The 25,003-nt window shown below is 42.7% G+C and overlaps 1 protein-coding gene and 1 long non-coding RNA gene across 3 annotated transcripts in view; one reads left to right on the forward strand and one right to left on the reverse strand.

Moving 5' to 3' along the window:
• The window catches only part of ACO1 (aconitase 1), a 32,145-nt gene extending 21,285 nt beyond the window's left edge, over positions 1-10,860 (reverse strand). Inside the window, exons 1-7 of the mRNA XM_025852902.2 lie at positions 10,748-10,860; positions 9,533-9,701; positions 8,322-8,459; positions 2,947-3,016; positions 2,636-2,819; positions 1,986-2,125; positions 72-243 (exon numbers count right to left, since the gene is read on the reverse strand). Coding sequence (XP_025708687.1) covers positions 72-243; positions 1,986-2,125; positions 2,636-2,819; positions 2,947-3,016; positions 8,322-8,459; positions 9,533-9,701; positions 10,748-10,844 — 970 coding nt within the window. The 5' untranslated portion in view covers positions 10,845-10,860. The remainder of the gene's footprint in view (positions 1-71; positions 244-1,985; positions 2,126-2,635; positions 2,820-2,946; positions 3,017-8,321; positions 8,460-9,532; positions 9,702-10,747) is intronic.
• LOC112809580 (uncharacterized) lies at positions 230-11,364 on the forward strand. Of its 2 annotated transcripts, none has more exons than XR_003204616.2 (4): positions 230-334; positions 927-2,904; positions 3,114-3,228; positions 7,861-11,364. It is a non-coding gene; the product is annotated as an uncharacterized lncRNA (long non-coding RNA). The 2 variants fall into 2 exon arrangements; XR_003204617.2 differs by having other exon boundaries at positions 7,873-11,364.
• Positions 11,365-25,003: the final 13,639 nt, after the last annotated feature.

The raw sequence follows: 25,003 nt of genomic DNA on the forward strand, positions 1-25,003 counted from the left end.
GCAGGGCTCTGATCCTCAGAGTTCCAGGAAGCCTGACCCAGGGCCTTCCGCTCTCACGGGTCTGCACTTACCCGTCTGCACCAGGTACTTGATGCTAACGTCATCAACCGGGAAGAAGGCAGCAGTTGCTCCATACTCTGGACACATGTTTGCAATTGTAGCTCGGTCAGCAATGGACAACTGGGGTACGCCTGGCCCGAAAAACTCCACAAATTTGCCCACTACCCCCACCTGGCGCAGGTGCTGAGCAGCAGAACAAGAAAAAAGCTTGAGACTCAACAGCCCATCTTTAAAATGCAGAGCTAGCACTTTGTAATTCTTACAAACTAGCCTGGTGAGTAAACATAAAAAATAAACTGGCCCAACATATTTTTGATTACTTTAAAAAACAAAATTTAAAAAGTAATGTTAACTAAATATGGGGAATCTTGGATTGGATTGGATCCTGAAACAGAAAAGGGTCATTACTGAAAAAACTGGAGAAGTTTCTAGTTTAGTTAATAGTGTTGTACCAATGTTCTTAATTTTGATTAATATACCATGGTTATGTGGGATGTAAACGTTTGCGGAAGTTGGGAGAAAGGTAACAGGAACTCTCTGTTTTATCTGTATTTACAGATAAAACTCTCCTGTAAATCTAAAACTATGTCAAAACAATTATTACAAAAAAAAAAAGGAAAGGAAAAGTAATGCCCAAAACACAGATAACATTAATAAAAGTTTTCCAAAGTGAGAAGGATTTTTTTCTCTCTAATGAGATCACTGGAAGCGCCTAGAAGTGCTAAAAATTAAATAAATTCTTTCACCCTAAACAGTCTTGCACTAGTAAATAAGGAAGAGGGTATAACGAACAAATTTCCTGAACACAAGTACAAGTTCATTGTAACCGAAAGATCTAGCCAGTCTGACTCCCATCTCTTTTCCAGACATGCCATCAGCCAGGGCTGGGGCCTCCGCGGCTCACCTGGCCCTGCACAAAGCCAATCTCACCCGCAGTGTGGACAGCCACACCGACAGGCTCTTCAGGTTACGGAGGCTTCTGCTAAATTCTGTGGGCAAGTCCTACATCATTCTACATTTGAAGAACAATGCACAGACCTCTGTGAAAAGCTACAGTATTCAAATAAATGCCATTCCAAATTCCATAGGGATTAAATCAAAGAGAAACATTTTTTGGACTTTAGCAGGATACTAGTTATCCCTAACACTCCAGGCCTCCTAACTATACAACCAGAAAAAACTATGGTTGTGATAATAAAAAAATATCACTTTTCTAATAATCTTGCAAAATGAAACTGCTCTCCTTTTGCAGAGCAAGCAAATCATACACACACAAAGAAAAGATTATTTCTTGCAAAAGCTAAAGAAAAAGGAAAAAAAAAGTACTATTTCAGCTTGGAGAAACATCTGTTACAATAATGTAACTTCGAATACAGAGAAGGGAATTTAAAAAGTCAGACATTAAAGTCATAGAAACAGTTTGTTATTTACACATAAAGAAGAACCATGTGGAAAAATGTAGTCAAAGTATAAACACGCTTGGGAATGAGTCTTACAACCTTGGGATAGCGCTTATTTCTAGGAATGCGGAGGATGGCCTTAGCCATAAATATTTCATTTTATTTCTTAAAAAACATACCCACAGGGAGAGCTCTGAAGCAAATGTGGCAAAATGTTACCATCTGTTAAGTCTAGGTGGTGGTGCATATGAATGCCATTTTAACTTCTGTGTATTTGAACTCTTTCACACTTTCAGAATATTTTTTTGAAGAAAAGGAGCCATGCAGCGGAGGAAGAGTAAAATGGACATTAATTGTCTAAAACTTAACCACAGAACTCTCCCCTTATCTCATCTCTTTTTAATAATCATCAACGTCCTATTTCCTAGAGCACATGGAAACCAAGAGGGACTCCATCGTGCATTTGCTCCCTGTCCTTTGTCCCAGAGACCATCCAAGACCACGGAAGAGGCAGCATATCGTTACCTTGGTAATGGTGAGCACGATGTCAGTGGACGTCACCAGAGGGTGGGGATTTCCCACCAGCTTGTAGCCAATCACCTGCGGAAGCACCATGCTGATGGGCTGGCCCAGCATGACCGCTTCTGCTTCGATTCCGCCCACTCCTGCAAGGAAGGCATGACGGAAGAACGCTTTCAGTGTGCCTCACTATGTCCCTCAAGCGTCACCCAACCCGCTACAGTGCTGTGCTAGTGTAGTAAAGTGCTTTACTAGTGTAGATCTGGGGTCTGTAAAGAACAGCTATCTTTTCTGGATTTCCCTCCACAGAATTTTTAACAAGTATTTCTCAGAATGTGGTCCCCAGAACACCTGTATCAAAATCCCCTTGATTCTACACCAAGTGGAGGATGGGGTTTGGGAGTCTCCATTTTTTAACAAACAGCTCAGGTGATTTGCATTTATTCTAAATGTCCCTAACCTTTATTCCAGTTCATTCTTCCAAACATTATTACTGAGTGCCTACTAGGCATCAGGTACTTTTCTAGGCACTGGAAATCCAGCAGTAAACAAAGGCATGCAAAGTCACGCTCCCGGGATGTCACGGGATCAGTGGAAATCAAGCTACACACTATAGAACAGCATATATGGAATAGGAACCCCGGAACGATACTCACCCCAGCCGAGGACACCCAAGCCATCAATCATGGTAGTGTGCGAGTCCGTGCCCACGAGGCTGTCCGGGTAGTAAGAGCCATCGTGCTCGAATACCACTCTTGCCAAATACTCCAGATTCACCTGGTGGATGATTCCGGAGCCGGGGGGGATAATCCGCATGTTGCGAAAAGCCTGAGAACCCCACTAGAATCGAGAACGCAAAGCACACCATGAATACCCGCTGCGTTTCTCCGCAGCCCATCTCCTTGGCACCTCTCCTTGTACCCAGGTATATAAAGAAACAACCAATGGAACCAAACTCCGCCCGTACCTTTAAAAATTCAAATCGTTCTCTATTTCTTTCAAATTCCAGGTCTTGATTCTTCTGTAAACTGTCTGTCCTGTTCAGAGAGAAAAGCTAAATGTATAAATTTTAAGGCTTCAAATGTTACTAGTCGAACTTATAGGTGATAAACACACTGGCAATTTCGTCCACAGGCTTGCTGGGTGGTACTGATGCATTCATTCACATGGGAAAGGAGAGGCAATCGGCAAAAGTAAAAAGAATAATCATTATTTGCTTCAAGTGATCCCTACCACACCTTTAAACATGGTGAGTAGCAAACATTAAGTGAATTTAAGTTGAAACTAATCTAATCACAAAGCCTGACTTTTAGGAACAGATTCTAGACACCTGACATGTGGAGACGGCCAGACAAAGACAGGGAGGTGCTCCTTGGGCAAAAAAGGACTAGAAGCACTTAGCATTTACTCGACAAAGACCACATTCAGTTACCACACTGATTGTTTTCTCTAGGTGTGAACAGTCTCCAAGGTAAGTGTCAGCTGCTTTAATGGAATCAACTCCTGAGGGTGCCTTAGAGCAGGGGGCCACAGATTCTACCTCCACAGGCCAAGTCCAGCCCAGTATTTATACACGTTTGGCCCTGAAGCAAGCCAATAGTTTTACATTTTTAAAAGTTGTTAAAAAAAAAAAAAAGGATACGTGGGCAGAGACAGTATGTAGGCAGCAAAACCTAAAATATTTACTCTTGGTCCTTAAAAAAAAATGTGCTGATCCCTGATGTAGAGTATGGATGTCTGTGAGTGTGTGTATGTGTTAGCAAAAAGCAAAAGGTAGAGAGAAAGGAGATGCCAACACAGGGGAACGAGGTAGGATAAGAATGCTGCCCCCGAACAGCAGAGCCTCTGGACCCTCTAGACCAGGTGCGGCTACTCCTGAAGGTACTCATCTCCTTCTCACTAGTACACTGAGGCCTCCATCCACATCCCCATTTCCAATGTCTCTGGGGCACCCGCATCAGGCATACCTCGGACACCACACAGTCAACGGGTCAAACCTAATGCATGAGCTTCCTTCCCGAATCTCATCCCCATCCCTATCTGTCCGTATCATCTAATGACCTCCCCTCCCACCACTTAGTTTTTTACAACTATCAAAGCATTTATTCCAGAAATAGCCTAACTGGCTCCTGTCAGTCTATTCAGTCTACCTTTGTACCGTCACCAGAATCCATTCTCTAAAACACAGATCATGACCCATCTGGAACCTGCCGATGGCTTCCCATTTTCTACATGAAGTATGAATCCCTTGCCTTAAAAAACAAAGTCCTTCCATGTGACTCAAGCTTCCTTTATAAGTCCTCTGCTATCTCCTGGTCCAAACTTTCTTCAACTTCAGCCACACCGAAGCCCTCAAACTCTCCCAAACCTCACTTCCCTCACGCTCCATTCTCTCCGTGTAGAGTGCCTTTTCCAGTGCTTCCCTCTTTGTAAACCCCATTCGGGACCTGGAGCAAGTGATGCTTTCGGCAGAACCCTCTAGACTCCCCGGGTCAGGATGATTTGCTCCCTTCTCCGTGGTTACTACATTTACCAACCGCACTGTGTTCTTTACTTTCTCTCTTCTAAGCTAACCTGTTTCTTCAACAAATACTCGCACACAGTAGGTCTGTTACATGGATTTAATTTTTAAAAAGGAAGGAAGGCATCTTTGGGACACTGCTCTTAATCATATGGGGCCTCCCCTAGCTCTTCTGCTTGGAACACTTGTGGGCGACCAGTCGGGGTCCCTTTCCCTCTTGCCTCCAACACTAGAAGGACATCAGAGCCTCTCCCAGCAGAAAAGCAGGGTTGAAAGGGCAACATTCACCCCGGAGAACGCTGGCAAAGTCAGTCTGACGTAAACAATGTGTCCACAGGACAAGCAGAAGCCAGAAAGGCTGAGGCTGTTTTAAGACAGGTTAATTCCGGGTAAAAACCCATTTACGCATTAAAACAAAACATCTTTTTTGGCTCAAATTAACAGTTCTAGTTCCTGGAATGAATAAATGGACCTAGAATTCGCATTCTTCTACCACTCAGAACTTCCCTAAATTCACCAATCGACTGAGCTTTAAATAAGGTCTCTGAATATCAATGGCCTCACAGACTAAAGAGGAAATTTCTCCTTAGTTACATAATTTGAATTCAGATTTGGACGTATGCCAAAGTTTCTGAGTATTACATTTAATAGTACTCCAGAAATTCACAAACAGTATTTACAGAGGAGACAGTTTCCATACCCATGAACTCCAGTCAGAAATTGTTATGATATTCTTGTTGGGACTTTTTTTTAAAAGATTTTATTTATTTAAATAAAATAAGGAGAGAGACAGCGAGAGAGGGAACACAAGCAGGGGGTGTGGGAAAGGGAGAAGCAGGCTTCCCGCTGAGCAGGGAGCCCGATGTGGGGCTCGATCCCAGGACCCTGGGATCATGACCCGAGCCGAAGGCAGACGCTTAACCGACTGAGCCACCCAGGCGCCCCCTGTTGGGATTTATTTTAAAAAAAAGGTTATTTTAAAGAAAACTTTGAAAAACTTAAATGAGTTAGGTAGACTTTCCATTCCTCAAAATGGTGAAGCCAATTATTATTATTCAAATCAGGCAAAGAGCTCAGAAATACTTAAATGAGAATATTTATCATCCGAGCACCCCTTCACAGTTTTTCTAGCTCATTTCTGGAAATAGCTGGAAATCAGCACAAAGCACACGGTTCCACAAAAGTTGAGATATATCACATTTAATTCCTTGCAAAAACGAAGAAAGAGCCTGGGAGGTCAAATTGCAAAACCAAACTCGAGCAATAAAAACAAAACACCACCAGTGAAAACACTTCTAATAGAAATGTTGTCTTTAATTTAAAAAAAAAAAAAGTGTTTGCTAGATTTGGATATCAGTTTGGATCAAAGTCCTCCTCCCCTCCCCCCACCCCCAGAATTTGCTGTTTTCATAATAATGTTTTCAGTAGTGCAGTATAAATGAAAAGGGTCCATAAAAAATTGAAACCAGAGTTGATGGATTTCAAGGTTTAAAGAGGAAAAACAAATTACAGTGAACTTCGTGATGACCCAGATTCCTACTGCTTAATAAACAGTCAGGAGCTCTTTAAATTTTGAGTCAAAAGACTTCAGACTTTAAAACAATTCAATTCTGGGGCACCTGGGTGGCTCAGTTGGTTAAGCGACTGCCTTCGGCTCAGGTCATGATCCTGGAGTCTCGGGATCGAGTCCCGCATCGGGCTCCCTGCTCAGCAGGGAGTCTGCCTCTCCCTCTGACCCTCTCCCCTCTCATGCCCTCGATCTCATTCTCTCTCTCAAATAAATAAATAAAATCTTTAAAAAAAAAATTCAATTCTGTCCCCACCAGTCCTTTCACCTTCCAGGCAGTGAAATAAAGGTAAATCATCAACACCAGTGAGAATCTCCAAAAAACATAAAGTTGCCCCTGATTTTGTGAGGCTACTTTTATAACTTCTGAAGTGGGGTGTTAGGAAATATCCTTATTCTCAAATAGAATAACATTTTGTGTATGAATTTTTAATTTTTCCCTTTTGACACCAAACCATTAAATTGAGCTCATGTGATTTAAGGGAAAAAAAAAGATAAGCTGCCTAAGGATGAGGTTAGAGTCCGAAGGAAAGGGAACAGCTGCTGAGGATCTGTTTGTTCCAAGAACCATCAATTCAGGGGACAAGGCAGATTTCTCTTTGTCCTGAGTTTATCTGGTTTGGATATTGGCAACATTCATCTGAGAACAGCCAGTTACCACAATTCTCTTGAGGCTGAATGGAGCCCACTTAAATCCACAAGGAAAGCAAGTATTTTTTTTTTCTTTGAATGGTTTGTTTCATACTCTTAAATGACTTTTTATTATAAAAAACATAGCTTCTTATCGTCAAAATAAAGAACAGTTACAATCCCACAGATAAATCATTTAGCAGCTTGTCACCTCTTTTTCTAATCTTTTAATCTCTGTATAACTTTTCATCTAGCTGAGATCATGCTATACACACAATTTATATCTGGCTCATTGAGCTACGACACGAGCATGCTCCAAGTGTTATTAAACACTTTATAATTATAACGGTAAATGTTACCTAATAATTCACTTTAAGGACAGACCATAATTTAATACATCATTCTCCTTTGTTGGACATTAAGAACGTTTCTAGGTTTCCATTATTACAAATAATACTTTAATGCATACTATTTAGTCATTAAGCGACTCCTGAATTTCCAGATTATCTATGAAGGGGTAATGCTCAGAAGTGGAAATTCTAGGACAAAGGATATGACAATTTCTAATAATCTTCACACATACTGCTTTCATCGTTCCTAATTTATAATATTATTAGCAGTGTATAAAAGTGTCTCCCTCATGACACCTTTATAATTAAATGTTTATTTTCTAATCTTAACTATATTGATAAAAGAAAATGGTATCTCAAGAATTTAATCTACTTTTTTATTACTTCTGAAGTTGAAAAGGTTTTATATAGTGTTTACTGTTGCTTTTCCTTTTATTGTGAAATCTCCACTTTCCTTTGCCCATTTATCTGTTGGGTTTTACTATTTTTTCATGGATTATACACACTTTATATATTAAGGATATTAACCCTTTGTCATTTGTGGCAAATATTTTTTTTAAGATATTTACTGTTAACTTTGAAGTCATTAAAACTATAGTTCTTTGTTCTTTTATGCTTCATTATTGCTTTTAAATTTAGAAAGGTCTTTCTCCTCAAGACATTTGATACATACATACTTAAATTCTAAATTTTTTGATGATTTAATTTAAAAAATAGTAATGCTTTAATTCTCTAGCAAATAATTAATTTCCCCAGCACTGAATGTGGTATAGTTCTTTCTTTCCCCACTCACAGTTGATAATAACTATTTAGTTATTCTTCTAGCAGTACCTGGTTGCCCTCCCTGTGTAATCCTGCAGTTACTTCTGCAACAGATGGAGTGTATTCCCCACCCCTAACTGAGGGCTGGACTGTGAGACTTGCTTTGATTTATGCCACTGGAGGAGAAGTGATTCTATGCCTGCCTGATCTAAGCCTCATGAGATATTGTGGGTTCCCACTGTGATCACCAGATAGCTGCTTTCTCCTTCAACCTGGGCTCCAGAAGAAGTAAAAAGAAAAAACCCCACACATTTAAAAAAACAAACAAACAAACAACCTACCCACCCCCCCACCAAATCTTCACTGGAAAATCTATACTAAGTTTGAGTTTTTCTGAATACATCTTTTAAAGACTTTCTTCTTTTGTTTACCTACATACACACACAGAGAAGACTTGAACTGCAAGATTTTGCACAAAACAGAAAACCCAAGTATTCATTCTAATCTCTCACCTTCTGTTGAAATCCACCTGGATGGAATGATCAATTACAAGATCGGCAGGACAGATGGGGTTTATTTTCTCTGGATCTCCTCCTAACTTCTTCACGGCATCGCGCATGGCCGCAAAATCAACCACGGCTGGCACCCCCCTAAGAAAAGAAAGCATTAAGCAGAAGACAAAATCGTTGAACAAGCATCCTTGGATTTGTCAGCTTTGGCCTCCACTAACAACACTGGCCATGAGACAGTTTCATCAGTGGGGCGAACAATGGATGACTCAGAATAGTGGAAGCTTCTAAACACCTTTCCTTGAGCAGACTTTGGTTTTAAATGCCAAGACTGAGTGGTACCTCTACATGCAGTTTTGTCATTGCATTAAAGTTAACAACAAAGAGGGTCTAAATAGGGACCATGGCAAAGCAGGCACTTAAAAACTCGGGACTGTTATTGCCATGGCTGATTCCCGTTCATGTGGTGGGGTGACAAAGGCCTAGAGAAGATGCATGGATCAGACCTCCACCTTCAGACCAAATTTAAAGAAATGGATGTAATTCAGAGAATATGCTATGAATCAAATTTAGACTAGGTGAATCTTTCCTTTTTATTATTTTCGAGGATAAAATTTGCCCTCTAGACTGGTCTTCTAGAAAAATGAAATTTGGTCTCTAGAAGGAATAAAATAACATCATTTAAAAATGGAAAGGTATAGTGTCTAAAAAAACCAGACCTTGATGGGGATTAAAGACTCCTGGGAATAGCAGCATGTGAACTGGGGCTTGTGACCTACAAGTCTCCCCTAAGGGGACAGCACATCACTGTTCTAAGGGCAGCTGTTTTGAAACTGGCTGTGTGGGTGATGGGGTGGGAGGGACAGAAGGTTCCAAGATCGCTCTACTCCATGCTACTTCTTCCGCCTTCTGCTAGTATACTCAACACCGGGATCTCCAAGACCAAACATGATGACCTTTGCCATTGGAAAAGGTGGAGTGACTACACATCCCAATGTGTCCAAGACAATGTCTTGCTGTCCAGGATAACAGACCCCTTATGTTTTCAAAAGTGTCTGGATATTGGGTGATAAATTATACAGGCACTGTGTGTGTGTGCACGTGTGTGCGCACGTGTGTGTGTGTGCACGTGTGTGTGTGTGTGTGTGTAAAGCTTTCTCTAAAGGCTGACAAAGGAGGCAGTGAAGAGCAGAGTGAAGTGACATCAGGCTCACGTGAAGTCCTGCAGTATGACGCGGGCAGGCTTAAAGGGCACTTCTATGTTCTTATGCTGCATGACATTCCAATTTAGGATATTTTCAATGTCATTTTTCTTCACCAAAAATTGATCACAGTTCCGAATGGCTGCCTCCAGGAGAACTCTGATAGAAAATGGTAAGCGTTCTAGGGAAAAAAGGAGAAAGCATAACAAAACCAACAAAAGCCATGAGACACCTTCTCATAAGAGCGATTTAAAGCCAATCTCTATATAAACTTGATACAAGGCCTCAGACTACTCTTCCAATAGGGAAAGAGGGGACGTTTAAACTGATTTCCACAGCTTAAAATGTAAGCAGATCGAATGGGTTTAAGAGACATTTGGTACTAGAAAATATCCACAGACTAGGTAAAAATAAATATTACAGTTAATTCTTTCATAATAAATTGTTGCCTTACCTTGGATTCCAAAAACGGTTTCCCTTAAGTTATCATCAAAGAAGTCAATCTAGATATTTACTGTATTATGTGTTGGCAAGTAACACACACAAAGTAATATTTCTTACGAAAACTAGTGTTTAAGAAATGAGAAAGTAACTCCTTTACAACTATTGTAATTAAGACCAAAGACAGCCCCATGCACCTTTCAAAGGAAACACAAGCCTAAACACCATGTAGGATGGCCCCTGGTGATGGGTCTGAGGATAAGACAATGATAATTCATAAGAAAAACTATTTTGTTTATTTATAAAAGAAATGTTCTACCCTGATCTACGAAAATTATTCACGAATATTATTTGGAAAAGATCAGAGTGCCAAGGTAGAAAAGCAGAGGGTTTGGAATAAAAAAGACCTGTTTTCGTCCAATTCTACTACTCACATAGTTGTTTTTTGATCATGTCACTGACCGTCTGGGCCTTAGCTTCCTCAGGACTTCTTACATTTTATAAACATGGCCTTATAGGTCATGTTATACAGATTAAATAATATATATGTACAAACACTCTATATACTATAAATGTTACATAAGTGTCACATGTATATAATCATTATTACTTAAAAATGGGCAATGTAAGAAAGATGTGTGTGTGTGATTTTGTGTGCTTAACTCAAGACCATTCGGCCATTTCTGCTACTCCCTCTCTCAACTCTCCTAAAGGCTAATTAATTACATAGCAAAGAAGATTCTTAACTGCTGTGAGAACAGTTACATCAGAGAGCCATGTACCTACCATATCTTGAATCCTTCAATTTATTCAAATTGAAGAATTTCTTTCCTGGTTGTGCAGGATCCAAAGGCTCAACAAGGTGTGCAAAGGGGTTGCTCATGATTCTTGATGGCCACGTGTCCCTGGAAAAATAAAAAAGAGAGAACATTTAATGTCTACTCTCAAAGCTGGATTTCACTTATTCTGAGGCGTGTTTGCCTTCTTTAACAATTATGGTACATGTTCACTTTAAGACATCACTTATCTTTTCAAAGTAGAAGGGCGTGGCATACATGACTACAAGAACGATATCTCAGCAAATAAAATGGGCTTCTGTGAAGCTATTGTGAAAGCTAGCATTTGCCTCTCAAGAGAGTATAAAATCCCGAACGTCTTTTGTCTTATGCCTACAACTGTCCAACTTTCTTCCACTGATAAGATATGCTCTGTCTCACGATAAATCCTGATACATGAGCAGACTTCTGAGCTGGACTCCTGTCTTTCTTAACAGGAGGTAAAAGGTCCATAGCAGACGACATGCAATTGTCCAAAACTTGAACTTTGGAAGTGGGGGCTCGGAAGCAGCTATCTTCTGTTATAACAGTCTCTGCAGCATTTGGAAATAAATGTGTTAATACAAAGTCTTCCTGGTTCACTTTTGCACATGGTGGCAACAGAGTGTTGACATCAGGGAATCTGTTACCACAGTGGGCATAAAGGCCCAAACTTCACAGATATGTTTGGAGGAGACCCTCTACCCCAGCTTCAGGCAGGACTTAAGTTTATCTTTGTATAAATTATAAGCAGCAAACAAGGGAGGACACTGTTCCTAGCCTCTACCACACAGATAAACAGCAATTTCAAATAACTGTACAACTCAGAGCAAAACACACTGGAGTAGGAGTTGGAAGACTTGCTTTCCAGTCCTACCTGTTGGGCAAAAATCCTCCAACCGATCCATTCCCCAACAGTCTTAATTTTGAGTTAAGAATAGTAATGTTTCTGGGGTGCCTGGCTGGCTCGGTCGGTGGAGTGTGTGGCTCTTGATCTCGGAGTTGTGGGTTCAAGCCCCGCACTGGATGTAGAGATTACTTAAAAAGAAAATCTTAAAAAAAAAAAAAAGTAACATTTCCCCAATTAACCCAGGAGTTTTATGAATACTTAAATATTCAACATATTTTGGGGATGACTGATATGGAATGATCAATATATTACCATAAAATGAAAAAACACATGCGGGCATAAGTTGAGTGATATCGCGGGTTCCGTTCTGGACCACCACAATACAGCAAATACTGCAATAAAGTGAGTCCACTGAAATTTTTGGCTTCCCAGTGCATATAAAAGTTTATACTGTATTCTATCAAGTGTTCAACAGTATTATATCTAAAAAATAATGTATGGACTTTAATTACAAAAAAACCTTTATTGCTAAAAAACGCTAACCATCATCTGAGGTTTCAGCGAGTCATCACCTCTGACCATAGATCAGCATACCAAATGCAATAATGAATAAGTTGGACATATTATGAACATTATCACAATGTGACACAAAGACACGACGTGAACAAATGCTGTTGGGAAAATGGTGCCAAGAGACTTGCTCTTTGCAGGGTTGCTGCAAACTCTCAATCTGTCAAAACCGCAGTGTTTGCAAAGCACAATAAGATGAGGTCGGCCTGTACAGGAAAGACTGTCTGTGGGGGGATGGAAAGGGACAAGTGGTTCTTGTCTCCACAGACAGGCCCCTTTCTTCATTAAAACACAGAAGGGACTGGCTGTTGGGACAGGGGCCGGGAAGTCAAGACTGGGAATAAGACTCAGTTTCCACTGTACATCCTTTGATATTGTGTGCCTTTTTACCCATGTGCACATATCACTTTTTGAAAACTAGTTCCAAGTTTTAGAGAAATAGCTATTTGTGCATGTACTAAGTCCAGTGCTAGGTGATTCTGGGGAGAGGCGCTGATCGAGAAGCAGTCCCTGCCTGCCTGGAGCCCGCCGTGCTGGAGGCGAGGACAAGCCAGACGTCTGTCATGGGCACCAGAGAACGCAGGGGAGAGTGTCTTCCTGCAAGTGTCTGTGCTAGGAATTACTTCTTGCTCCTAGTAGTTCCTCCAGAATCATCCCTCTCTCTGTGTCAAACCCTAGAGGGGGCCAGGCGCCTGAAATCTGCCAAAATTCTATGGTGAAACCAGTTGCTAAGTTGTACCCATATTGGCCTGGAAGCAGTGAGGCTGAAATGTGTCCATTTACTTCCCCGGAGCTTACAAATGCCCTGGGCAGAACTTCAGAAGCCTCACTCCATTCCCGCTCCTCCCACCACCCTGCGGAGCCTGCCAGTATTTCAGGACACAGCGACCGATGCGGCTTCCATGGAAAATGGCTTGTGTAAAGTGCTCTGCCGTCTGCTTCCCTTTTTCCTTAGAAACTAGATAACTGTCTAATTTCACTATGTTAATGAACCAAATTCTCCTTGCAGGAGCTAAAAGAGAAAGGACCCAGTCCCTGGTTACTCAGTAGCAGCACATTAAGTACCTGGGTACCGGTGCATAAATACCCAGGGCGTTACACCATCTTCTTTAATTTTGGTGACATCTCTGTAAGTGAAAGCATATCATTATTTCCATTTTACAGCTGAGGAAACTGCAGCTCAGAGAGATGGAAGAACTTGCCTAAGGACATACATCTAGGAAGAGGCAGAGCTAGGTTTTAAATCCGGGCTCCTCCCCCCCGGGCAACAACAACTATTCTAAAGGTGGTGCTGGATAGAGCTCACCAACCAGCCCCACAGCTAGGAAAAAAAAAAAAAAAGCCAGAAGAGGCTCATGGGCCTGGGAAATCCTCCTCCTGGAACTCAGAACTCAGTCTGGAATCCTGGAGTTGCCTTTCCTCCTTCCCAGGGTCACCCAGCACGTCGGTCTGAGCTCGGCATCATCACATGTCCCTTGCACGTTTTACTGAGCCACAGGTCAGTGGAAAGCAATAGCAGCTGTGTTGTGGCAACCAAAAACTGGTTTTGCTTCCAAGTTGGGAAACAGTCCTTTCACACCACCTGGAGGGCTCTGGAAATCCCTCCCCGTTTCACTCACGCTATCACTCCTGTCTTAAATTGCTTTATAGGAGCTCCCCATGTTTCAGCAATCCCAAGAGAAAGCCAAAAACAACCATGTTCCAAGGAGGGTGGGAGGGAGAGATCTTTGGCTTGGGAACAGTCCAGACCCAAAGTAGAATCTAGGCATCATAAACGCTTCCCAGGTCTGCCTTCCCCTGGCCATCCTCCAGCCTCAAGTAGTACTGCAAAGCCTGCAGACTCCAAAACCACCCTTGGTCTGGGTTTCATCTGGAGACCCCGCCAAGTGGCCAAGGAGTCCTTCCTACTTCCCACATCCACATAAAGGGCACACACCATTGTTTCAACTCCTTTCTTTTCTTATCCTCCATCCTGCCTTCCCTCTGCTTTGTTCCTGTCCTTTTTCTGTTTTACCTAATCCCCATTCTATACTCCTAAAAGGGAGGCCTGAACAAACAGAGACAGTTCATTGTGGATTTTTTTGGGAGAGGGTGGAGTGTTAGCCTATTTTTTTTTTTTCTTTTTTTGGGGGAAGGGTTAGTGTGCATGGAAATCTGCTTGGGTGCTACCTTTTCTGTTCCACAGAAAAAGACAGGATTGCATGGAGGCAAAGGAAAAAAAAAAGAGGAAAAGACAAAAGAAATTAAAAAAAAAAAAGAAAGTTAAGAAGGGAAATGTTATCTTTTAAGCAGTGATGTTGGAGAACATTTGGAGCTTGTGCCTCACGAACACTTGTGTTCAGAACCGTCAGACGGCTGAGCATTATTCGCCCCGGCCTGTGAATCAAGTAGGACACACGATCGGTGCTTATATAAAAGGAATTTAAAAAGAGACACTGCACTGTATTTGAAACCCTTCACTACACCTAGCTCACACTCTAAAATCAGGAAAATTATTTGGTTAAGAAACAGTGTCTTTTGAAGCTAACCCACCCTGAAATACCAGCTGGGTGACTTGTCCAGTGTCATGATGCCCTCAGGTACATCTTGTGCACGGATGCAAGGAAGAGTGGGCGTGGGAAGAGAGTATTGAACACCAGAGTTTTAAAGTAAATTACTAAAAATACTAAACATTAGGCACAGGCGGACAGATCTGAGACATTTAACAAATGAACCATGCTGCTGGTAAAAAAGGTACAGGGAGTGCAGAGCCATCGTTCCTCCCTGATCACAGTCTTGCTGCCAACCAGCCCTTGGTCTCAATCCTGGACACGTGCAAGTGACTCGGAGAGGCACCATCATTTGTGCTTATGTCGCACGGCATTAACACCCCCCCCCAATGCCCTCGGGAGTCCTTGTCCTAGGTGCTATGGAGGTGATGGGACAGAATCAGAGAATGCTGAGCCTTCTGGAAAGAACCTTAGAGATGTCATAGCATTTTCCTGACCAGGAAACAGAGGCCCCCAGAAAGAAAGTGGGGTCACTGGATTTATGAGTGGTAGACCTAGAAGAAAATACAGCTGATTTTTCTCTCCAGTGAAATGCAAATTTCTGGCAGGGGGAAAAAAGAATGCTTAAAATCCTTCAAAAGTAAAGTTGAAAAAAGTACCACTTAGGCACTTTCACATATCACAATCTTCTGGCGCTTCTGTGAGCTAGTTCTCTAAGCATTGACTGAGCCTTCCATGTGGTTCAAAATTCCAGAGAACTGACTGACAGCTACACTTTGGGAAAGCAACTTAGGGCTAGGTTTTTAACAACCTGCCCTGGGTGACTGAGTTTATTCTGAGAGGCAGAAGAGTAAGGGCAGATAAATTTTACTGATATAAATATCAAACATACAATTCCTTACTAAGATTCAACATAAGAAATGTGAGCAAAGACTCACATTAATATAAGTGGAATAGAAAAGTTGCAGAATAACATATATACTAGAATCTAATTTAAGTTAAAAACTTCAAGACTATTAGTATATATTCATTCATGTACACACATACCATCATATATGTAAATGATACAGAAAGATCTAGAATAAAGTTAACATTGATTATCCCTAAAGAGAAGAAAGAATACATTGTGTAAAGGGCGGAGTGGGGTGGGGTGGGGAGGACTTTTAACCTCTGAATAGAATCCAAGTTTTGTTTTCCATAAGTATGCTTTCATTTGTCACTTACTTTAAAAAAGCTGGAGCAGTCATTTTCAATTTTTGGATAAATACCTATAGAGGATATTTCATACAGGAAGAAACGGTGTCTCTATAAAACGAAAACTTGACCTCCTGGGCAGTATCTTTCCGAAAGGAAGATAGAACAGTTCCTCAAGTTCCTGGAACCACAGTACACAGTTCTTTCTTTAATAATGTCTGATGAGGATTTATGTAAAAGTAGATATGTGACTACTACTCTTTAGAGAAACCTGTTCTGTTCCCCAAACTATGTCCTTCATCACCACTGACGCGGTGCAATGGTTCCGAGAGAATCCAGGAATGGTTCATATTTAACTTTAGATGGACCAGGTGCATACTGCATACAGGTCAGCCATGATCAATGCAAGCGGGACCCCTTCCTATTCACCACCGTCTCCAGCCCTCTCTCCTCTCCCCCCTCCCCCAACAATCCCAGTAGGAGACCGAACTTGCTGCACTTATCAAAAATATTACACTAAGAAATAGATGATCATTGCAGAAACATTAGAAAGTGCAAATAAACAAAAAGAAGAAAATAAAAGTCACCACTGGAGTTTGGAGTTTGACTTAACATGACTTTTAAATGGATTAGCCATCACATTGTTTTGTGATGTTTTGCTTTTTTTTTTCACTCAGCAATACATCTTTATCAGGCCATCGTGTGATATTTTATATCACTTTTAACTGCACTATAAAAATCTTACAGATATACAAAAATTTACTTACATCTCTTGTTATTAAAATACTTAGTTTGTTTCCAAGTATTAACGTTCAAACAATGCTGCAACCTTTGGACACTCTTCTTTGAGTAGGTCCTCAATCCATTTCCTCAATATAAATTCCTAGCTTTTGGTTCCTGGAAGTAGGGCAGCTGGGAGAAAGGATTTGCATGTCTCCGTTCTGTTAAACATTACCCCGCGGCCTGGGAAAGGCTGTACCTATTCAGGACCCTTCTCTGAGGGCAGCGAATGCAAGTGCCTCAACCAGACAACGTAATTCTTTATTACTTTTTGCCAAATTGAGAGATTAAAAAATTAATCTTGGGCATTTCTTTAATTGCTAGTGAGGGTGGATACTTTTTCATCTGTCTCTTTGCCAGGTGAATTTCTTCTTTTGTGAAATGTCTGCCCAAGATGGCCTCCGGTGACCAAATGTTCTCATCTCTGAGGGGGACTTGACTGAGCTATTAATGTGGCTAAGACGTGTAACCCTGGAGAGGCAAGACAGCCATGCAGGGAGCCCGGAACTCTGATGGGGCCCCAAATTTTACTCCACGCTGAGATACATCATGAACCAGGTTGGTTATAGCAAGGTAAGCGGCCCCTTTAGCTTAAATCATGGGCAAAATTCCCATTTGGTTCAGCGAGCTCTGCTGTTACTCAGACTGAACTTCCAAGCCCAGACAGCAATTGTGCAGATGGGTTTTGATGTGGGAAACAAAGGCAGAATAAAAATTATTAAATTTCCTTACTGTCTACAGCCCATTGACAAGTCTTTGAAACAGGCAGAGTGACATTCTTCCAGGGACTCAGCTCCCTTGATGTTGACACTTTGCTAAGGGCAAGAGGCAATCTTAGCCCAACCCGCAGGATCCTGTAAGTCTACTTTAACATACAAAAATTCCTTTGGGAACTTCCTTTATCTCTACCTGCCTCCCCCCAGATACATGTTGGAAATCATCCTCCAAGCATATGACCCATCGATATACATCTGAAAGGTCTCATGACTGAGTTTTTACTAAACAATATTAAATGACCTTTCTCAGCAATAGGTAAGCCCCCTCAGGATCCTAGGAACCTTGTTTCCAAAATACCCAAGAGGCTTACACTATCCCTACCCCACTCCCAACTTGCAAGTTTATAATGGGCTGCTCCTCATGGCCCCAGTGTAGCTCTTTCTGCCCATGGGCCCTGCCCCCGCCCCCCGTGCTTTAATAAAACCACCTTTTTGCAAGGTGCAAAGCCGTCTCAAGAATTCTTTCTTGGACGTCAGCTTCGAACCCTAACCAGGTGTGGGAGACTGAGTTCCGAGTCTGGGCAGCGCAGCGCAGCGCTAACCCATCACTCTTGCTAGAACATCTCGGACCGCACACCTGGCTGGCAGTGAATGCTACACCATGATGCACAGCCAGATTTGTAGAAATGCATGGAAAAGTCGACTGACTTCAGCTAAATGCCAGTGATCAGATACAGTAAGATTTGTCTCTTTGAGTCACTTTCCAGCCTTTGGAGTATATCAATCCAAGATTTAGCTGCTTCTGTTGTCAGAGTTGAATCCTCTTAGGTTATCTTATGATACAGAAAGAGGCACAGATATGAATGGGCTCCGCAACCAACCTCAGGATGTCCAGGCACCAGCAGGAACGGGCGGAGAAGAGTAATCCTGAGCGGCAAAACTCCTGCCAGTGGTGGGGTGTGGAGGACAGAGGTTTTGTGTATTTTGGGGAGTGGTGGGGAGTGTGTGTATCAGTTTCCAGGAGAGCTTGTACAGTTTGAAAGAGTTTGTAGGTGATTAGTCGAGAATGGTCTAAAGTACAATCAAGACATCCTCCGAACAGTTTCTTTATTTAGGATATCCAAAGACACACGAGAGTGGATTTTTAAAATCTATGCCAACAACAGAAAGAGGTTTTCTTTTCTATTTCGTGTGGTTACCCATCTCTCTTCCTCTCATATTTTCCTAAATATACCCATCCTGAATTTTCATGGTTTCCAACTCTAAAGTTAAGGTCACTGCATCTCTAGAGTTCACTTCAGTTCACTATAAGGAGTAGCTGTGCTTCATTTCTTTTCTATTTAAAGAGAAATTAATTGGTCCCACTTCCCAAACTGACTGTTGTGTATCTAAACATCATTCTACTTATAAACAACTTTTTGTCAAAAGTGAGATTCCAAGGATGTCTGTGTCAGCATAAGGAAGACTGAGGTCAGAACCATGCAGGCTGGCAAACCACCATGACTTGTCAACTGGATTTTTTCCACAAAGTGGGGAACTAGAAAGATTAGTTCTTTGCTTAATTTGACGTAGCTGCATCTGGAAACCTGGAATAACTAAATATCTCTGGATTTTCCCAGAGACCAGGTCACGTCTTTGATCCTGCTAGCTATTCGTAGATTAAACACACACACACAGAGAGAGAGAGAGAGAGAGAGAGAGATCTCTTAAATGGGACACTTGTAACCGAAAGAATTTTGAATGAGAAGCCGTAAGAACAATTGTCTATTTGGGGAGAGAATAAAAAAAAGAAAAAGAGTAGTGCAGAAGGACGGTCTTGCAGAAAGGAATAGCTCTGTAGCAATATAACCAAATCCATTAACACGTCTCTCTTGAGCACTAACTATATGCAAGGCGCACTCTACGCTGTAGAACACGAATAAGACTGTACCTTCTGTATCAGAAAGTTTTGCCATTATACGATGACTAGTCTTATTTTTGCTAAATTTTTAAATTATCAGTTTATTTTCACTTATTCTTCTTCTCATCCTGGACAACTGCTCAGAAGGCTGTACATATATTCCTAGATTTTTAAAAAGAGCCGTTAAAACAGTTTTGAAATGATTGAGCTCCATTCTGAAGGAGCCATATAACCTTTCTGTGCCTCAGTTTCCCAATCTGTAACATAAGTTTAGCCAATGATCCTAAAAAAAGTCCCTCCTTTATTTTATTTTATTATGTTCTGTTAATCACCATACATCATTAGTTTTTGATGTAGTGATCCATGATTCATTGTTCGCGTACAACACCCAGTGCTCCATGCAGTACGTGCCCTCCTTAATACCCATCACCGGGCTAACCCATCCCCCCACCCCTCCCTTCTAGAACCCTCAGCTTATTTCTCGGAGTCCATAGTCTCTCATGGTTCGTCTCCCCCTCCGATTACCCCCCTTCATTTTTCCCTTCCTACTATCTTTTTTTTTTTAACCTATAATGTATTATTTGTTTCAGAGGTACAGGTCTGTGATTCAAGAGTCTTGCACAATCCACAGCACTCACCATAGCACATACCCTCCCCAATGTCCATCCCCCAGCCACCCCATCCCTCCCACCCCCCACCACTCCAGCAACGCTCAGTTTGTTTCCTGAGATTAAGAATTCCTCATATCAGTGGGATCATACGATACATGTCCTCCTCTGACTGACTTACTTCACTTAGGGTAATACTCTCTAGTTCCCATCCACGTTGCAAATGGAAAGATTTTGTTGTTTTTTTTGATGGCTGCATAATATTCCATTGTGTATATATACCACCTCTTCTTTATCCATTCATCTGTCGATGGACATCTTGGCTGTTTCCACAGTTTGCCTATTGTGGACATTGCTGCTATAAACATTGGGGTGCACGTGCCCCTTCGGATCCCTACATTTGTATCTTTGGGGTAAATACCCAGTAGTGCAATTGCTGGGTTGTACGGTAGCTCTATCTTCAACTAAAAAAGTTCCTTCTAAGTGAAAAAAATTCTATGATTCATTCACTCATATTCAACACATTGATATTAACCATCCAATATGTGCCAGGAACTGTTTTAGGCCCTGGGGAAATATCCAGGAACAAAAGTGACAAAGTCCCTGCCCTTGTGATGCTTCCATGAGGAAGGGGGGAGTAGGGGAGGGAGAAAGACCATACAACTAAAAAAATACACGAACAGAATGTCAGAGGGCGACGAGCTCTGTCGATAAGCAGGATGAGGCCATTATGGAGTGCTGGGCCACAGAGGGTACTAGGAGATCACAGGAGGTCTCACTGCTACGGAGCCACTGAGCAGAGCCTTGAAGGAAGTGAGGGGACGAGCTACCAACGATCTGGAGGAGGGGTGAGATCATGTGCAAAGGCCCTGAGGTGGGTCTGAGGGAAGGCACGAAACCAGACTCAGGTGAGTGAGGGCAGAAAAGGAGAGAAGGTGTAGAGGCAGCAGAATTGGCCACTGTAGGAACTGTGACTAAAGACAAACTAAAGACAGAAGGAGCACTGTCCTAGTTTTACACTTGGTTTAAACTAGAGATTTCCAACATCAGAATTTGTTAAAGTCTGATACGAAATTAAGTCATAACATGAAAATACAAGATGGCATTTAAAAAGTAGCTACTTCCTGAAATCTAACCCTTCTGTTTCCTTGAACTTCATTATTAAGTAACCCTGGAAATTTTTAACGATGTACCATAAAAATGATCATGACTCACCCGGCAGATGTATACAGCCACCACTGCCAAAGGCAACAGTGAGGATGTGGGGACACGGGCCATGGCCACCGCACTGTCTGATCCAACAGCCCCTGTCTCATGAAGACTCCCGGTTCTCGGCTTGCCGGCTACGCCAGCACATCATGTCTGATTCCCAAAGGAGAAAGGCTTCCCTGACACATCCTTCAAGCTTATTTTAAACTAACTGCAATAGCACAAACTCGAAAGAACAGAAATAGTTTTAATTTCTGATATCACTGTGGTTTCACAAGCTTTTCACAAAAAGTTTCACAAGTACAAGCAGTTTCACAAAAAGTCTTGTGAACTTCAGAATTCATATTCCAGAGATGCACTGAGAAGAGAAAGTCATCATGGGGTCATAAAACATTTGGCCAGAAAGGAAAGGAAGACGTAGGGCAGGGCCCGCCCCCCGCCCAGGCCTCCTGACCCAGGCCTCTGCCTCCGACCTCATCCTGTCCTCATTAAGGTCAGTCCTCAGCTCCTTCTCGGAATGTGGGTCCCCTACCCGGTATCAGCCCACAGTGCTCAGTGGGGCTTCAAAAATGACACCTGCAGACACCCCAAAAATGACATTTGCAGAACCACGTCCTATTGCATCTGACTTCTGAGAGCAGGAGGAGTGGGGTAGGCAGACAACTGTGTTTTTAAAAGCATGACAGAGCAGGCCTGGTTGGCAGCCATTCTTTAAGAAAGCTGCCTGATTTCCTTGAGCTCCTGAGCTAATTTTGTAGATGTTTGGTAATGAACTTTTCTAACCCAAATTTTAGGAAATAGAAACAGTGTCAGTGCAAAAGATAGGGTGTCAGGCTGCCAGGGTCTCATAGGGTGGCCTTGATCTCCATGAATTCGCCCGGTTTCTGAGGTCGTCTATCCCCACCCACCTCAGAATTGCTTGGACTCGAGAAGGATGACTCACGCTAGTAGAGCTCCCAGAAGCTTGAGTTATAAACCCATTATTTGCTGATTTTCCAGAAGAAAGGCAATTGCCGGGGGGACCCGATGCTCCTGTTTTTGGACCATCACGTTCTTCCCCCATTGGCAGTACAGCGATGTGGTCAGGAGCTGGAACTCTGAAGCTCAACTGCAGGCTTGTTGAGAGGCGGAACTGAAACTCAAAGTCAAGTGCGCCAGACTCTGGAGCCCACCTGTTAGGCAGCTCTGCCCTAGTTCCATCAGTGGCCCACACAGCGACATGGCATCTGTCTGCAATTGGCACCTCACTGCGTCAAAGATGTGACAAGTAATAAGACAGCATCAGACGTGGCTGGTACCTGAGCCTCTCTGGGTTGAGAAGGGATGTAAGTTCACTCATACACGTGACTTTCACGGACCACTGGGATAAACAGATAAAAGTCCCCACTGCTCTCGAGTCACACACAGACTGCTGAGGAGTTAATGGCAGCTACAGCAGGGGTGAATGGTGATACAGAAGCCTCTAGGGAGAGCAGCTAATTCAGCGTGGGAACAGGGGCACAGGGAGGCCTCCAGGCACAAGCAACACCATCCACGAGCCTCCCAGAACTACACGGACGGTGGGAGTCACTGAAAGAATATTCTGGGCAGAGAAAACAGGACTTGGGAAGGCATGGAAGTGTGACCCTGTGGGAGTCAGGAAGTCCCAGGCAGACGAGGTACAGGGTGCGTGCAGGCGGAGCTAAGACAGGCGGCAAAGAGAAGGGCAGGGTCTACATCTTGGGGAGCCTCACCAAAAGGCTCAGATTCATCCTGAAGACAGGGGGCACCATTAAAGGATTCTAGGCTGGACTCCTGAAGACCTGATTTGATTGTCCAAGATCACTCGGTAGTCACAGGGACTGCCTCAGGGGAAGGATGCTGACTGGTGTTGGGGAGGCAGGTTACAGTGCTGTGACAGTCACCAGGTCAGAAAATGAGGTCAGAGGCAACAGATGCCAGCGAGAGTTAAGCAAGCAGAATGGACTGAGGATGAGAGATGAAGAAGAGATCTAGGACAGCTCCCATGTGCCTCATTTGGGCAAACTGGCAGAGCCAGTGATGGAGACCGGAGCCAACATATCAGTTTTAGCTATGGTGACTTGGGGATGAAGACATCCAGCAGGGAGCTGCCTAGGTGGGTCTGGAGCTCAGGAGCTCTGGGCTGGGACAAAAGTGCAGAAGAACAGCAGCAGGTGTAGGCATTACGTCATGAGTCCTCCAACAATCCATAAGCACTGCAGCTGGGGACACGTGCTGGGCGCCTGTGGGGTGCCAGGCACCTCGGCCACGTTGTCTAATGTGGTCCGTTAGCGATCCTGTGAGAAAGGCATCACCATCCTGTTGTACCAGCAGGAAGACTGAGGATTAGAGGGGTTAAGTAAGCTGCCAAGGCCTTGTGCTGGTAAGTGGCCAAGCCTGGAGTCAAACCAGGCCCCAGGATGCCGGGGCTGACTCTTGCACCATGTTGCCTCAAGTCGGCAGCACAAGTGATAGAACTTATGGTCACTCCTCATACAAAAACCCAAATTAACCAAATGGATTTAAAAAATGAAATCTCATATTAAAACAATCTTCACACTCCAAGGTACATTTGTCAAGACTAGAAAGTCAACCTCTCTTTCCCCTAAGATATCCTTGATTTTGACAAAATCGGCATGATAGGTAACTTTGAAAGGATGAGTTGATGTCAGTAATACAGATAATGCCAGCATTTAAAATGCAACTGATGGGGTGCCTGGGTGGCTCAGTGGGTTAGGCATCTGACTCTTGATCTTAGCTCAGATCTTGATCTCAGGGTTGTGGGTTCAAGCCCCACATTGGGTTCCACGCTGGGTGTGGAGCTTACTTAAAAAAAAAAAATGCAACTGATTCCTTCACTGAGCAAATAAAGCTTTTATGCAACATACCACCCTTAAAACCAATCCTGAGCCTCGTCCTTCTGCCACCACTATTACTTTCTATATGCCTCTCCTAGTCTAGCTCTTGCATATAACAGACTGTCAGCAATGATTTATTCACCTCTCCTCTTCTCAACCAAAAATTCAAACCTGGTGATCATGTAGGAGGATACTCTTAGACTGACACACCTTCTTCATGAACTACACTACAGTGTATACTTTGCTTTGTAATTTTATAATAATGGTCATAAAAGGATGATGAGGATAAGGAATTAACTAAGTCCTCCATACAAATCTGTTTGAGCAAGAGCCCAGGCAAGTCACACTATCCAAAGATGGGCTTGCCCAGAGCGCTCCTTAAGTCAAGAAAGGACAATGAGAGAGAACCACACCAGTACGTATGCACAACAGCCTTGCTAATTCATCAGAAGGTGGACTGATTCTTACAACAAAAGACTAAAGCAGAACATGAGGGATCTGAGAAACGACTCGTTCAGAAAGTACGAGATCACTTCGGTGGTTCTACAGCATTAAGGGATACATAACTTACCTCGACAACCTGGTCTGTCTCCCAAAGACATATAATATTGAAAAAGACAGTTTCCTATCTTTGCCCATTTGCAACATCTAATCCCAAAGCCCTTTTGGTTTCCAATCCACGCTTAAACCGAAATCTTGCCTCAGGCAAGATGCACTCCATCTCCCTAAACCTAAGTTTGCGTATTTGCAGATTTAAGGTAACAATACTTGCCCTGCACTCCTCTGCCCCGCTCCCGAGGGCTGCCGTGATAGCTAAACACGGGGATAGGTGAAAGCACAGAGTACACAGGGAACTCGATACTGTGAGCCACCGTTATTCACGAGACTGGTATCAACTGACTTCATGGGGCATGTGGGCCCTACATGTAGCCTGTTTCTTTTACTGAAAATTTAAATCTACATTTTAAAACACAATGGATATTCTAAAATATAGTCAGGGTCACTCTTACCTAACTGGGGTAAAAAAGCATTCTAAAAGGAGAGAAGAGCTAC

Source organism: Callorhinus ursinus, unplaced genomic scaffold (assembly GCF_003265705.2).
Source record: "Callorhinus ursinus isolate GAN/ISIS: 27379988/994484 unplaced genomic scaffold, GSC_fseal_2.0 scaffold42, whole genome shotgun sequence".
Classification (NCBI taxonomy): Eukaryota; Metazoa; Chordata; class Mammalia; order Carnivora; family Otariidae; genus Callorhinus; species Callorhinus ursinus.